Genomic DNA, 13,370 nt, shown 5'->3' with positions numbered 1-13,370 from the left:
GTCCTGTGCTCTGTTCTGAGCCACTCACTACAGGAAAAACATTGCAGTGCTGGAGTGTGTCCAAAAAAAGGCAATGGAGCTGGTGAAAGGTTCTGGAGCGCAGGTCTGATCAGGAGAGGCTGAAGGAACTGGGATTGTTTAGCCTGGAGAAAAGGAGGCTAAGGAGAGACCTCACTGTTCTCTACAGCTTCCAGAAAGGAGGTTGTAGCCAGTTGGGAGTTGGTCTCTTTCACCACCTTCCAGGTGAAAGATGGAGCAGAAATGGCCTTAAGCTGGGTCAGCAGAGGTTCAGATCTGATATTGGGGAAAAAATTTTGACTGAAAGAGTGGTTAGGTATTGAAATAAGTTGCCCAGGGAGGTGGTGGAGTTACCAACTCAGGGAGTGCTCAAGAGACATCTGGATGTGGCAATCGGAGTTTAGGGATGATTATAGTGCTGCTGTGTTGATTGTGAAGGTCTCTTCCCACCTCGAAACTACACAGCCTGAGCAGAAGCCAGCTGAACTTAAAAAGTATGTTCTAGCAAGCACTTAATGAACACGAAGCACAGTCTACAAGGGGTATAGCAATATAGGATACTCTGGAGGTGTGCAGCAGAAGCTAAGATGGGAATTGAGACAATATGCCAGAAGGATCAGGACATGAGGAGGTGGTCGGAAACAGCGTTCAGACAAAACTTCTCCATTTGTGCCAGTCATCTTTTTAAATAGCAGCCTTCACACATGCTTCCAACATTTACAAATAAATCTTTTTTTCTAATACTTCATGCCAAATTTTGACTGGCAAGAAATACTCTTTGAGCAGAGTTATCAAACCAAAATACAACAGATTATAGGGAGAATGTAGGAGCAGCAGGGGAAGTTTGAGTTGTCAGAAAGCCACATTTTTGAATTTTTGCAAAGGAGGATTGGTACTTTGGGATTTTTCATCTTGATTCTTTCAGCCTTCCATGCGTACAACAAACCCACTAAAACAGGTAAGACTGGTTGGGCCAATTCAACAAAAAAAGGGCTGTACTATTTGCAAAGCCTACCAATTTTTCCTGACTCAATGAGGCATTTTGCTTTGCTGGAAAACACTTTGCTAAGACACTCTGCATGGGTCTTCTGCTGTGTTTCCAGGCTTCACTGCCAGTGTGGAGTTACTGTGCTAGCACTGGCACAGCACAGCGCCTAATGATACCCAACCAAGACATGCTTGCATATATCCGTTCACTAATTCTTCCACTATCTCTAAAAACAAGCCTGTGAGGAGATGTGAATTAATTTCCCTTGCATTACCCTCAGAAATACTCCTGCTCACTCTGTCAGGCACCTAGCTGAAATACAATTAAGGTAAAAGCACCAATTTTAAATTATTATGACCAAAGTACCACAAGGACTGTAACAGTCAAATGGCAAATTCTAGTATATTCCACCAATACAACTCAAAACTGTGGCAGCAGCTCTCTGGCCACAGACAGCAATGCACAACTTTCCCAGGCATTGTCCTGGGGAAGGCTGTGAGAAGATCAGAGAAAAGAATGATAAACAATTCTTATCTTCACTTGCTGCACATGTTGAACACGTGGAATGTGTTATGGAGATTTGTTTACCAAAGGGTGGTTTCTTAACTGGCCAATGGTGATGGTGTTTGGATGGAAGGACCAGCTGGGTCCACCTGTATTGTGAGTGTCTGTAAGGGCAATGGGTTTCTTAATAAGTATAAAATAATAAAATGATTCATCAGCCTTCTGAGAATCATGGAGTCAATCCTAATTATTACCTGGCTGTGGGGGCCTGCAGTGACATAAACCTTTGTGAGAAACAGCAAAGCCTGATACTGAGAAAATTCCTGGGAATCACGTGAGGAAGTACACACTGAGAACAGGAAAGGTGTCATTTCTTCGAAGCTTGCAAACCTTGAGGAAACTAACAAACTGTCAGGCTGACAGATTTATTGCAGGCCTGCAGCCGGGTTGCATGCAAAGGACTGAACAAAGATTCTCACACTAAATGTATAAACACTGTCTTAACTATGCAAGAAACAGATTCATTTTGCTCTCAGCTTGTGAGTCTCGCATTCATACATCACCAAACCTTGCAACAAATAATAGCAAGCAGAGATACTACAGTTACTAAAGCTAATGTCTTCTAAAGTTCCTGTCAAGAAAGAAACTGTATATAGAAATTCTTTACTGTGAGGGTGGTAAGGCACTGGAACAGGTTGCCCAGAGAAGCTGTGGGTGCCCATTCCTGGCAGTGCTCAAAGCCAGGGTGGATGGGGCATTGAGCAACCCGGTCTAGTGGAAGGTGTCCCTGCTCATGACAGGGGGGTGGAACTAGATGATCTTTAACATCCCTTCCAACCCAAATCATTCTAGGAGTTCACGGTAAAGCCCAGTGGAACTTCTCAATTTCTCACAAACACGGTGGATGCCTTTAGAAAGCTGGTATGTCACTGCTATGGAAACTGGCTGCTCCTGAGCTGCAGAGCTGCTGAACTCCCAGCAGCTCTTGGATCACAGCCAGCCTCCAGCTACACCTTTGTAATACTAATACACTTTGGAACTATTAAATTTCATTAAGAAATATTATGTTACATGAAATTAAAATTTCAAACAAATAGATGATAAAGTATAATACTATAATATCCATGTATTATTTTTAATTTTATTTTTCTTAGTTCAAGATGGAAAATCTCTCACTAAAGTTATTAGGAAGAAAAGAAATAGATACAAGGAAAAAATAAAAAAACATGAACTTACCTCAAAGAGATTCTTCAGAGATACCTGGTTAACTCTGAGATCATGGGGCAATTCTTGCTTCTCAGACAACAACAACAGACAAGACTGAAAAAAACCCCCAATCATTAATGCTCTTATAAGCACACTTAAAACTTTGTTTTTTACTGCCTCATCAGATCTTGTCAGAAAGCCAAGATAGGCTAACAGTATTTCAGACCTTTTTGTAATATCGCAACTGAATCTCAGTTTCTAATTTTCAACTGAATTAATGTAATATACAGTGGAGAGTAGGAAGTTACAAGTGATGAAAGTTTCTTCAGAAATAAAAACATGTTTAAAAAGTTAGGCCCTAAAAGATTCTCCAATACTTGGAATACTTCCAGTGCTTGGAAGTAACCCTTTGCTTTAGGAATGGACCTTTACACTGGGGACAAGACTGTCCAGCTAACACCAACACCCCAAGCAGAAAGCAAGAAATGAATACAGTATCTTCTTCTGCTTTCTTCTATCTACCCAGTTTCTCTAAAAAACTTTGCCTTGCTCCTTGAAAACCCACCTAGCTTCACCAGAAGACAGGGGAAGGACTGTGGATGCCATCTACCTGGGCTTCTGCAAGGCCTTCACTACAGTGCCCCACAACAGTCTTAGCTCTGAACTGTGGTGATATCAGTTTAATGAATGGACTGCTGGATGAATAAGGAACTGGCAGAATGGCTGCATCCAAAGAGCTGTAGTCTATGGAAAAGCGTCCAAGTGGAAACCAGTAGTGAGTGGTGTCCCTCCAGCGCCTGTAGTGGGACCAGTACATTCACTGTCTTCATTAATGACATTGCCAGTGGGACTGTGAGGTGCCTTCAGTCACTCAGTGAGTTTAAAGCTTGGTGCAGATGGCACCAAGCTGAGTGATGCAGTTGATAATGCTCAGGGGAACATCCAGAGAGACTCTGCCAGGCTTGAGGAGCAGGCCCATGGGAAGCCCAGGCAGTTCAACAAGGCCAAGCACAAGGTCCTCCAACTGGGTCAGGGCAATCGCCAGTATCAATACAGACTGAGGAAGAAGGACCTGTGCGATAATGGTGGATGAAAAACAGGATAAAAGCCAGCAAAGTGCACTCACAGCCCAGAAAACAAACAGAATCCTGAGCTGCATGAAAAGTAGCATGGTCAGCAGGTCAAGGGAGGTGACTCTACCTCTCTGCTCCTCTGAGACCAACCTGGAATGTTACATCCAGGTCTGGGATTCCCAGTACAGAAAAGACATGGACCTGTTGGAATGAGCCCAGAGGAGGGCCACAAAATGGAGCAACTCTCCATCCCCCAATTAGATGGGGATGGAGGAACTCTCCTGTGATGGAAGGCTGAGGAAGCTGGGGTTATTCAGCCTGGAGAAGGTTTCAGGGAAAACTTACTGCAATAACGTCAATATAAAAAAGGGGGCTTTAAAAAAAGAGTTTTTAACAAGGCCTTTGTGACAGGACAAGAGGCAATAGTTTTAACCTCAAAGAGAGTTTGTTCTCATTGGACATAAGGAAAATTTTTTTATGATACAGGTGGTGAGGCACTGGAACAGGCTGACCAGAGAAGCTCTGAATGCCCCATCTTTAAGGGGCTGAAGGTTGAAGGTCAAGTTTGGCCAGCCTTTCAGCAATCTGATCTAATGAGAGATGTCCCTGCCCAGAGCGGGGGCTTGGATGGGGCATGTGGGGCTCCAGTGAGTCCATAGCTCCAGTGTGAGTCCTCCACAGGCTCTGGTTACTGTCAGAAGCCTGTTCCTTCACGGTCTCTCCACAAGTTACTCTGCCTAAGCAGAGTGGTGGTAAAGTGGTGATAAAACATCTTGAACTTTACCTTATTTGTAAAAGTTATCAGTGTTGGATAGAGAAGGGAAGGTCACACTGCTTATGGTCTTGAAGAATGCTGAAACCAGCCTGACTCATCAATCCCAGAGTTATATGTTCTAAGGATATGAAAAACAGTGTTTCCTGACAGAAACTGGTACCGGCGACAACACAGCAAAGTTCCTGATAAAGGAACCAACAGGTGATGCTACTGATAACTGATCTAAAGCTGCTAAGCTGACACAGCCAGCCTAGAAATACATGACTGACAATCCCTTTATGTGACAAAAGCACAGTCAAACTTTTTAAAAGCAGCATCTTCTAACACATCCCTTCCTGTATGTGTGCAGAGATTCCTCTCCTGAGTGGAAATTCCCCTCAAGGCTACTCCTAGAGGCTGAGCAAAAGAGCTTTGCTCATAACCAATGGCATGGGAGAGTAACATCAATCTCTACTTAACGACAATTTTGCTATCTTTAATACCAATGTTTTACTATTGCTTCAATAAATAGTACACTATTATATAGTGTTTATATTATTATATAATATTTACTAACTGTTATAACTATCTGTACCATGTAGTAAATAATTCTGATTAAAGTATTTTAGTCTGATCATTATCATAAATTTAAATAAGTCATTAATTTTATTCATATGTATATATTTGGTTTGCCAGCCTTAATCCTGGGGGACAAAGTCATATAAAGACTCAATTACACATATATTATCCTTTAAACATAAACCATTCACCAAGTCTGGGAGTAGGACTGGATCCAACAGGATCTAGGCACCTCCCTGAGGAATTTAGAAAGCAAGTGGGTTCTGTCTGAACCTTATGACTCAACAGGAGGGTTTCCCTGATAAACCTCAACTGAAGCTTCCATTTTGCCTGGGACAGGCTGCAAAGGAGCCCCTTGCTCTGGCCTGGAGCACCTCTTCCTTCTCTACCCCTGGAGCTCACAGGGCTGTTTCTCTCACTCTTTTCCCCCTCACTCTCCGGCAGAGCTTGGCCCTTTTTAAATCACACTTTCTCTGAGGCACCAGCACCTTGTTTGAGCCATGACCTAAAATAGGGCTGTCAGAGCCAGCTGGAAGTGATACAGCTCCAGCCACTCCTCACAGGTGCCCTGCTGGCCCTACTGCCAGCACTCACCAACAACATCCCATACAGGTGTAACTGTGACAATGATCAATTTTTTCCACAGTTGAGAGACTACTAAAATAATTTCAGATTATCCACCTTCTGATTTTTCTAAATTCTCTGGTTTTGCTCAACAACCATGAATACTTCCACTGAGATGCTCCTTTACTGTGGGTCTTTCACAGTTTCAAAAATCCAGCTTGCCATACAGAAGGAAAAGTAAAAGGGACCACAAATAAATTTGTATTTTTACCCCTCTAATTCGAATATTATTGAATTCAATAGTGACTCTAGGTGGTACTACAAGAGAGACAACAGGATTTCAGGATTTCAAGTCCATCACATCCCTTTCAGAAATGAGTTTCAGAAATTATTTATCACTAAAAGCATTTTTCCAAGTCTTAAAAATCAAGACATTTGAACCAGGCAGCAATACACATTGACAGTTTTGGCTTTTAAAGGTAACACAAACTTATGCTGAAGTGGTAAGACATGAGTGCCCAACGCGCAGTGGGAGGTGACATGGTGACACGGTGACACACTTACCCGCCACTTCCCTTTCTGGGCCAGCCTTTCTATCACTGCTTGCCAAATCAGTGCATTGAAATGTGCACTGAAGATATAATTATATGCAGGGTAGAAAGCTCGTGGCAAGATTTGTTGATCTGCAAGAATAAGCAATAGAGAAGAATATTTGTTATACACCACTTCAAAGGTCGGAGTGTCCAACTTCATTGCACAGAGATCATTTTAGCACTGGGCAATACCCAGGGGACTGCCCAGTGAGGGCTTAAGAAACACTGGTCACCCAACTGATTCAGCACCCTGGCCAGACTTCATTAAACAAGGGGGAAAAAATAATTCCCTGCTCTCAAAAAAAAAAGCAGGGTGGTCTGGACAAAACCCACTTAAAGCCTCTGGGGTCTGGAGCTCCAAATCTCCAATCTTGTCTTCCTGACTGTAAATTTTGACCTTTTCTGAATATTCCATAATTGACGTGTTCCTGTCCCTGCACTGTTTTGAGATTGTTGGTGTCTGCTGTATGCAAACTGAACCAAGTTCACCACATCCTCAGTATATTCCTAATCCTCAAAGAGGCCTGACACACTGAAGGATCAAAGGAATGATCTCAAAAAGGACATGCTACTAAGTGTCATCACTACTGAAAGGCTCTTAGAAAAATCAAGGTCTTAATTTGAGCTTACCATTGACACTTATGAAGATTCCTGCTATAAACTCTGCAATTTGAGTTTGATCTGAAGAAGAATTCAACAGAGACAGACCTCTGTGGAACATAGAAACTGCCTCATTAGACTTTGATAACATGATGAATGAGTGGCCAGCTCTATAATAAGCCTGGAAAAAAAAGGAGAAAAAAAGATGTTGGGAAAACATTCTGAGATATTTACTACCAAAAAAAAAAAAAAAGTTGTTGCTTTTTTTTTAATTCTCACATTATGTTATAAAAATGACATGTAGTACTATTTCCACAGCTTCTTATACATAGATCCAAACAAAAAAAAAAAAGTGAAATAAACTGTTTTATTCTAATTCCTTGAAATTCACAATATCTTACTAATATTATCACAGATACTAAAAGAGCAATCCTGAAATTCAAAGCTTGGAAAATAACTACAGGATGAAAGACCTGCTTTCAGCAGCTGTATGTTAACCTCCTCTGGACAATACTGAGGGGTTTTTTTGTGTCACAAGGTTCAGAATAAATATTTATGTTTCCGCATCACTGCATTTTGCAGTATTTCTTTCCCACAATCAATATATTCTTCAGCCAACAGCACCTGAACGCGTTTATACTCACCCTGAATTAGATTGTACCAGTTCAGAGTCCTAGTGGAGTTAATTTGTTCAAATCAGATAACCGGCATGTTGCAACACAGCACAAGTTAAATGGGTATTTGGGTGCAACTTTACCATATCTAAATATAAAACGTTCTACTAAAGGCTCCAGGAGTCTTTGGTGGTTAGACCAGAAGACTGTTTATTGCACATAAAAGGCAATCAAAGAGTAGACTCTGTATCATAAATACTGTACAGCTCCTACTTACTCCTAGCTACCTGAGTCAAGGTGTACTTAATCAATGTGTATTTAATCACAAGCCAAGTGTAATGTATTGTTCTGTCCACTGGAAATACAATATGACCTCGGTCACAAAGTACCACTCCCAGGAACTGGGGACTCATTAACGTGTAACCCTTGTTTGGGATATTGGTAGTTCCAGTTCTTGAAAGCATTGGTACAGAGAGAACCAGCATCTCCTGGTACAAAAAGGAGCTGCATCATTTCATTAAAAATACTACTACAGCTGTGAATCTGATGCTTATGTGGAGAATCAAACACTGATTCTGGAATTTTATGCTATGTTTAATCATCATGCCCCAAAGCAAAAACACAATAAAAAGAAGATCATGACACCATTATTAAATAAAAAATAAAATAAAATAAAATAAAATAAAATAAAATAAAATAAAATAAAATAAGCAAGGAAGGCATGCAAAAATTGCCAGCTTAAGCATCTGAATACCTTAACATAATCCGGATCCCACTGTAAGCTTTGGTGGGCTAAGACCATTGAATCCTTCCATTTGCCCAGGCAGTACAAGGCAGTTGATTTGTTGCACAACAGCACAGCTATGTCCCGGAAACACCTAAAGATATGGTTTTGGAATGACTCTTTATTCACTTGAAAAAGGATCATACTTTACAGTTAGTGATAAAAATAAATTTAAAAACTGACAGGTATCACCCACCTGACAAAATCAGAGGTAAAAAATGCAGCTGTAGATAATAAAGATAATTTGAATATTGGCTATAAAATGTCTTAGAGACATCCTAATGCTACCTTAGTGATACCCACAGTGATAACCTGGTGTCTTCTGAAGCAGAAAGCCAAGCCACTGGAATAATGAAGTATGAGGATTTAGCAAGAGCTCAGACCATCTCAATACACCCACATATGGCTCAGCAGCCAGGAATGGGGAAAAACAGACCCATGAATGGAAGCTGTGGGATGGAAAGGGTACTAAACACATTATGGTCACCAAAAAAAACAACCTCAATGCATTTTAGTGTATCATCATTTGGTGAAGCCAAGAGAAAAATCCACATTTAAAATAAATGAGTGGCCGGTGTTAAATGAGGTTAACAGCAGTGTTAATATACAGGACTAATGAATATTTAATAGTTAACATAATACTCAACTATTTAATCATTAATAACATTACCAACTTATGTTAACTGATGAAAAGCATCTGGAAAAAAAAAGTGCATCTGGAAAAAAATACCCAAAGGAATATTCTGCTGAAAAACTATTTTTAACAAGTCACAGAATACTGAGAATGACCCAATAGCAAGAACAAAGTGACCTGCATGAATCATTTTACAGATAATCAGATGATTCATATAACAATAGGCCAGGACATGGCAAAATTGCAGCATTTGAGCTTTAGTTTAAAATTGATATTTATGTAAAAATATTCAGATTTAAGTCCCTAATTAATCTCTCACATAAATGTAAGGAAGAGAATAACTATAAAACTGGTACACTAAAGAGTGTGAATAAAGATACAACAAAATCAAGTGTTAGGTCAAAATACAGTTTTGAATTAACTGTGCAACTGTACATATTTACATATTTCAGGTTTGTCTTATGGTTTGCATCTCATAATTCAAGAATACTTACGGGACCCATTGCATTAAATAACCAAGTGTTTGTAGAGCTTCATCATAGTTTTTGATGGCCAAAGAGTAATTTCCATTTTTAAAATCCTGGTTCCCAGCTTGCCTCTTCAACTGTGCATATGTCATGGGATCCATGCTAAGGGAAGCAAAAAAAAGAAAGAATAAAAATTAATCAAACAAAAGCACCGACTTATGAGACATTTCTTTCCCTAAAATTGACTTAAATTTTCATCTTAGTTTTTGCATATTTGAAAAGGAGGACAAAAGAGCACATCTTCTTTGTTTCCTGCAGTTGGAAAATAGAGCTCTTGTGACAGCCTCATTTTTGCTGTTGATGCCTCCTCAACTTTTCATCTACTCTTAAATAAACTTCAGCTAACAGATCTGCCACTGGTATGCATTTTTGTTTCAATTTTCATCCTCGGGTCTTAAACTGTATCTTTTAAATTAGGATTCCAAATCATTTCAATGTGTGAGTATATACTCAATGCAGGAGGAAATATCTGAGAAAACACAGCATTTATATGCTTAAGAAATACATGAAGCTATATATTTCAATTAATTAAACACAACACTCATTTACTTGCTTTTTTTTTATGAATTTTTAATCTAGGTCCTCTGTTTAGATACTCAACAATCCAATTCACACAGAACTGATAGAAACTTAATTACTGCAAGAAAATATTGCAACATAGCATGGTAATAGTGCTTGAGGACCTTGAATCAGACTTAAGACAGTTATTAAAATTAATACAGGAAGTGGCCAGAGAAAACAAAGGTTGAAACTAGCATCAACTGTAAGTTACTGAAAAACTATTTCATCATTAAAATTCTAAAATTAGTGTCATTAAAGAAAGCTAATCACATGGTCAAGCAGCTAGATGAAAGAAACAAATGCAAGAGGAACAGCAGCTACACGTATGAGAAGCAGCACACAAGAAACAGACAAGAGAAATATCCAGTGCTAAGCTGCTGTGTAGAATCCTTCTTCACAGATTGGTTTTATTATTAAAAGCTGTTTCCATTACCTGCAAAAACCTGTACAAATCTCACAAATCTCAGTGCAATTACGTAAGATTAATTCGCCAAATAGGAATGCAGAGATTTACTTATTATCAACAGGCTTGTAACAAAACCCATAAAATCTGCAACCTTTGCTACCTGCTAACATAATGTCAAGGTTTAGTCTGGCAGGCAGCTAAACACCACACAAACCTCGGCTCATACCCCCACTCCCTGAGTGGATGGGGGAGAGAATTAGGGGAAAAAAGTAAGATTTGTGTGTTGACATAAAAACAGCTTAACATCATAGAAAACGAAAGGAAAATACTAATACTGATACCACTAACAATATATGTAGAATATACAAAACAAGTAATGCACAGTGCAATTGCTCACCACCCCCTGACCAATGTCCAGCCAGTTCCTGAGGAGCAGCCCCTGGCCAGTTTTCCCCCCTGATTTATACACATGACATTCTATGGCAGAGAACATCCATTTGGCCAGCTCAGGTCAGCTGTCCTGGCTGTGTCCCCTCCCTGTTTCCTGAGCTCCCCTGCAGCTGACAGGGAAGCATCAGAAGCTGAGAAGCCCTTGACTTAGGGGAAACACAGCTCAGCAACTACTAAAACATCAGGGCATTATCAACATCATCCTCACACTAAATCCAACACTCAGCACTGTACCAGCTACTGAGTAGAAAATTATCCCAGCTGAAAGCTGGACTGAAATACGTGCAAGATCTCTTGGCTACAGAGCAAACTAGATATTTTTAAGTATATGAATGTACAGACAAAGCAAGAAACATGACTGATGTATTTTCTCTGTAGTACTCCTCAGGATGAGCCTGAAACACCAGGAATCAGTGCTGTCTTATGAGCACAGAGGTATGGTGAAGCACACTACAGATGGCACTGTGCCTTTGCATTTATCCAAGCAGAAAAAGCTCTCGTCAGCCTCACAAGTGCACTAAGCAGATGGCAGAGCAGCAGCCCACATCTCTGAGAGGGCAACAGCAGAAAAACCAGGTGAAACCATAAAGCTCAGATCTGCACTGCTTCAGGCTGACTGGGAAATGACCAGTCAGAAGTTACACCTTAACTAAACAAATACACACTCCGTGATGATGTCTGTAATTGAGCCATCAGCTTGCTAATTCCAGGGACACCAAGAACAGGTGAAATCCTGGACTAAAAAACTAAACTCAAGAGAAAGAGGTCCCAGCTACTTGGGGGAGGCACGACAACCAGTCATGCAAGAGGGGTAATTTTTACAGTTATCTCAAGCAAATTAAATCATCACTTTATTGAGCAATGTACATACAGTATACACTTTAAAAATACTACTTCTACAGACAGCAAATCAAGTGTACTCATAAGATATTCACAATTTATTTTACACTGCATGGTATGAGCATTATTAAGGTGAAAAAAGGAAAATAATAGAGCAACAGAACAAAGGAAAAAAACAAATACTAAAATATGGTTCTACCTCATCTTTTGTGTAATTCTTTCAGATTTCAATTCTTTATCATCAGGAAGTTTGACAAATTATTTTCTCAAGAATAATACCAAAATAGGTAAGCTACACAGGAGTTTTTTCAAGTAGGAATACACATTAACTAGTGGTTTTCCAAATTTAGCTTAATTTCAGGTTTTTTCTTTTTTAAAGGAAGCTATGCTTCTACTCAGTGTAATGTTTTTCCCCAGAATTATATTTTTGTCTTACTTTCCTTTGGAACATATTAAAAGTGGAAGTACAAATAAAAGGTATTCGCAAGTTATTTAAAAGATTTTTTTTCCACAGTAGAGCAGAAGCAGCAATGAGCATTTTAAAAAGGATTTTCCAATGTGTCTTGCGCTGATAAATTTTGGAACTGAATTCCCTGTTTCAGATCAGAAGGCAGCATGCCCTCCCCTTTCCAGGCAGCAGGAATTTTCACCAGAACACAAGTTAATTTTCCAGAACTGGAGTTTCCCAGCCAAAACTTCAAACTGTAGATCATATAAATAACTGGGCTGGTCTGCTGCAGGCTTTAGCAACTATACCCAGAGAGTGTGCAGACCAGAGAGATACACTGGGCATGCAGACCTGACATCATCTGAGTTAATGATCCAAAAGAACTGCTGTGCAGGCTAGCACAGCATGTCTTGCTATTATTGCCCAACATCTTCCTGCAGCATAAACAATTTTAACTCAAAACCAATGGACTAACTGGGGGCCTATTATGTAAAGTCTATCAAGCGTGAGGATCATTAAACAGAACTGTTGTCTATGACTCTGCCTGAGCTGGCACAGGTAAAAGACAAAGCTGTATCTGGATACTACTATAAAAAGATTTTTGGGGATGAGTGCTGTGGGTTAACCCCAGTGGGCATCTAAGCGCTGGCATGCTCCCACCCCCAGCGAGATGTGGAAAGAGAAAAGGAAGAAGTAAAACAAAAAAAAAAATTGTAGATCAAGATAAAAATTGCTCAGTAACCAAGAGAGACCTGGAAGAAGGGAGAAAGATAACAGAAGTGATGGAAAGGCAATCATTAACCATCCCCCTGACATGGAATAATGCCCATGTTCCCAAGACAGGGAAGGCTAATCCCCCTAAGTCCCCTTCTCCCCATTACCATTGCTGAGCATGATGCCACATGGCATGGACTATCCACTCAGTCAGTTTGGGTCATCTGCCCAGCTGTGTCCCCCTCCCAACCTCTTGTGCACCCCAAACTTCTTCACTGGGAGGCCAAGTGAGGAACAGAGAAGGCCTCAACACTGTGCAAACACTGCTCAGCAATAGCTAAAATATTACTGTGCTATGAGCATTGTTTTACCCAGAAATTTAAAGCACCGTACCAGCTACTATGAAGAAAATTAACTCCATCACAGCCAGACACCTTGCCCTCAGGAAGCAGGGATTTCTCCTAAGCTATGGAGTCTAAGAAACACATAAAGGTGTGGGGACACCCTAAGGCC

At 40.2% G+C, this 13,370-nt stretch overlaps 1 protein-coding gene across 1 annotated transcript in view; it reads right to left on the bottom strand.

Annotated features, from left to right (window-relative positions):
- The window catches only part of TRANK1 (tetratricopeptide repeat and ankyrin repeat containing 1), a 50,741-nt gene that overhangs the window by 31,483 nt on the left and 5,888 nt on the right, over nt 1–13,370 (bottom strand). The window contains exons 2-6 of the mRNA XM_054274031.1: nt 9,406–9,540; nt 8,248–8,371; nt 6,910–7,060; nt 6,251–6,369; nt 2,747–2,830 (exon numbers count right to left, since the gene is read on the bottom strand). Coding sequence (XP_054130006.1) covers nt 2,747–2,830; nt 6,251–6,369; nt 6,910–7,060; nt 8,248–8,371; nt 9,406–9,539 — 612 coding nt within the window. The 5' untranslated portion in view covers nt 9,540. The remainder of the gene's footprint in view (nt 1–2,746; nt 2,831–6,250; nt 6,370–6,909; nt 7,061–8,247; nt 8,372–9,405; nt 9,541–13,370) is intronic.

The sequence above is a fragment of the Melozone crissalis genome, unplaced genomic scaffold (genome assembly GCF_028551555.1).
Source record: "Melozone crissalis strain CALT ecotype California unplaced genomic scaffold, PUWL_Pcris_2 ptg000016l_1, whole genome shotgun sequence".
Lineage (NCBI taxonomy): Eukaryota > Metazoa > Chordata > Aves > Passeriformes > Passerellidae > Melozone > Melozone crissalis.
Note: the sequence above shows the minus strand (reverse complement) of the source record. Positions and strands in the feature narration are given on the sequence as shown.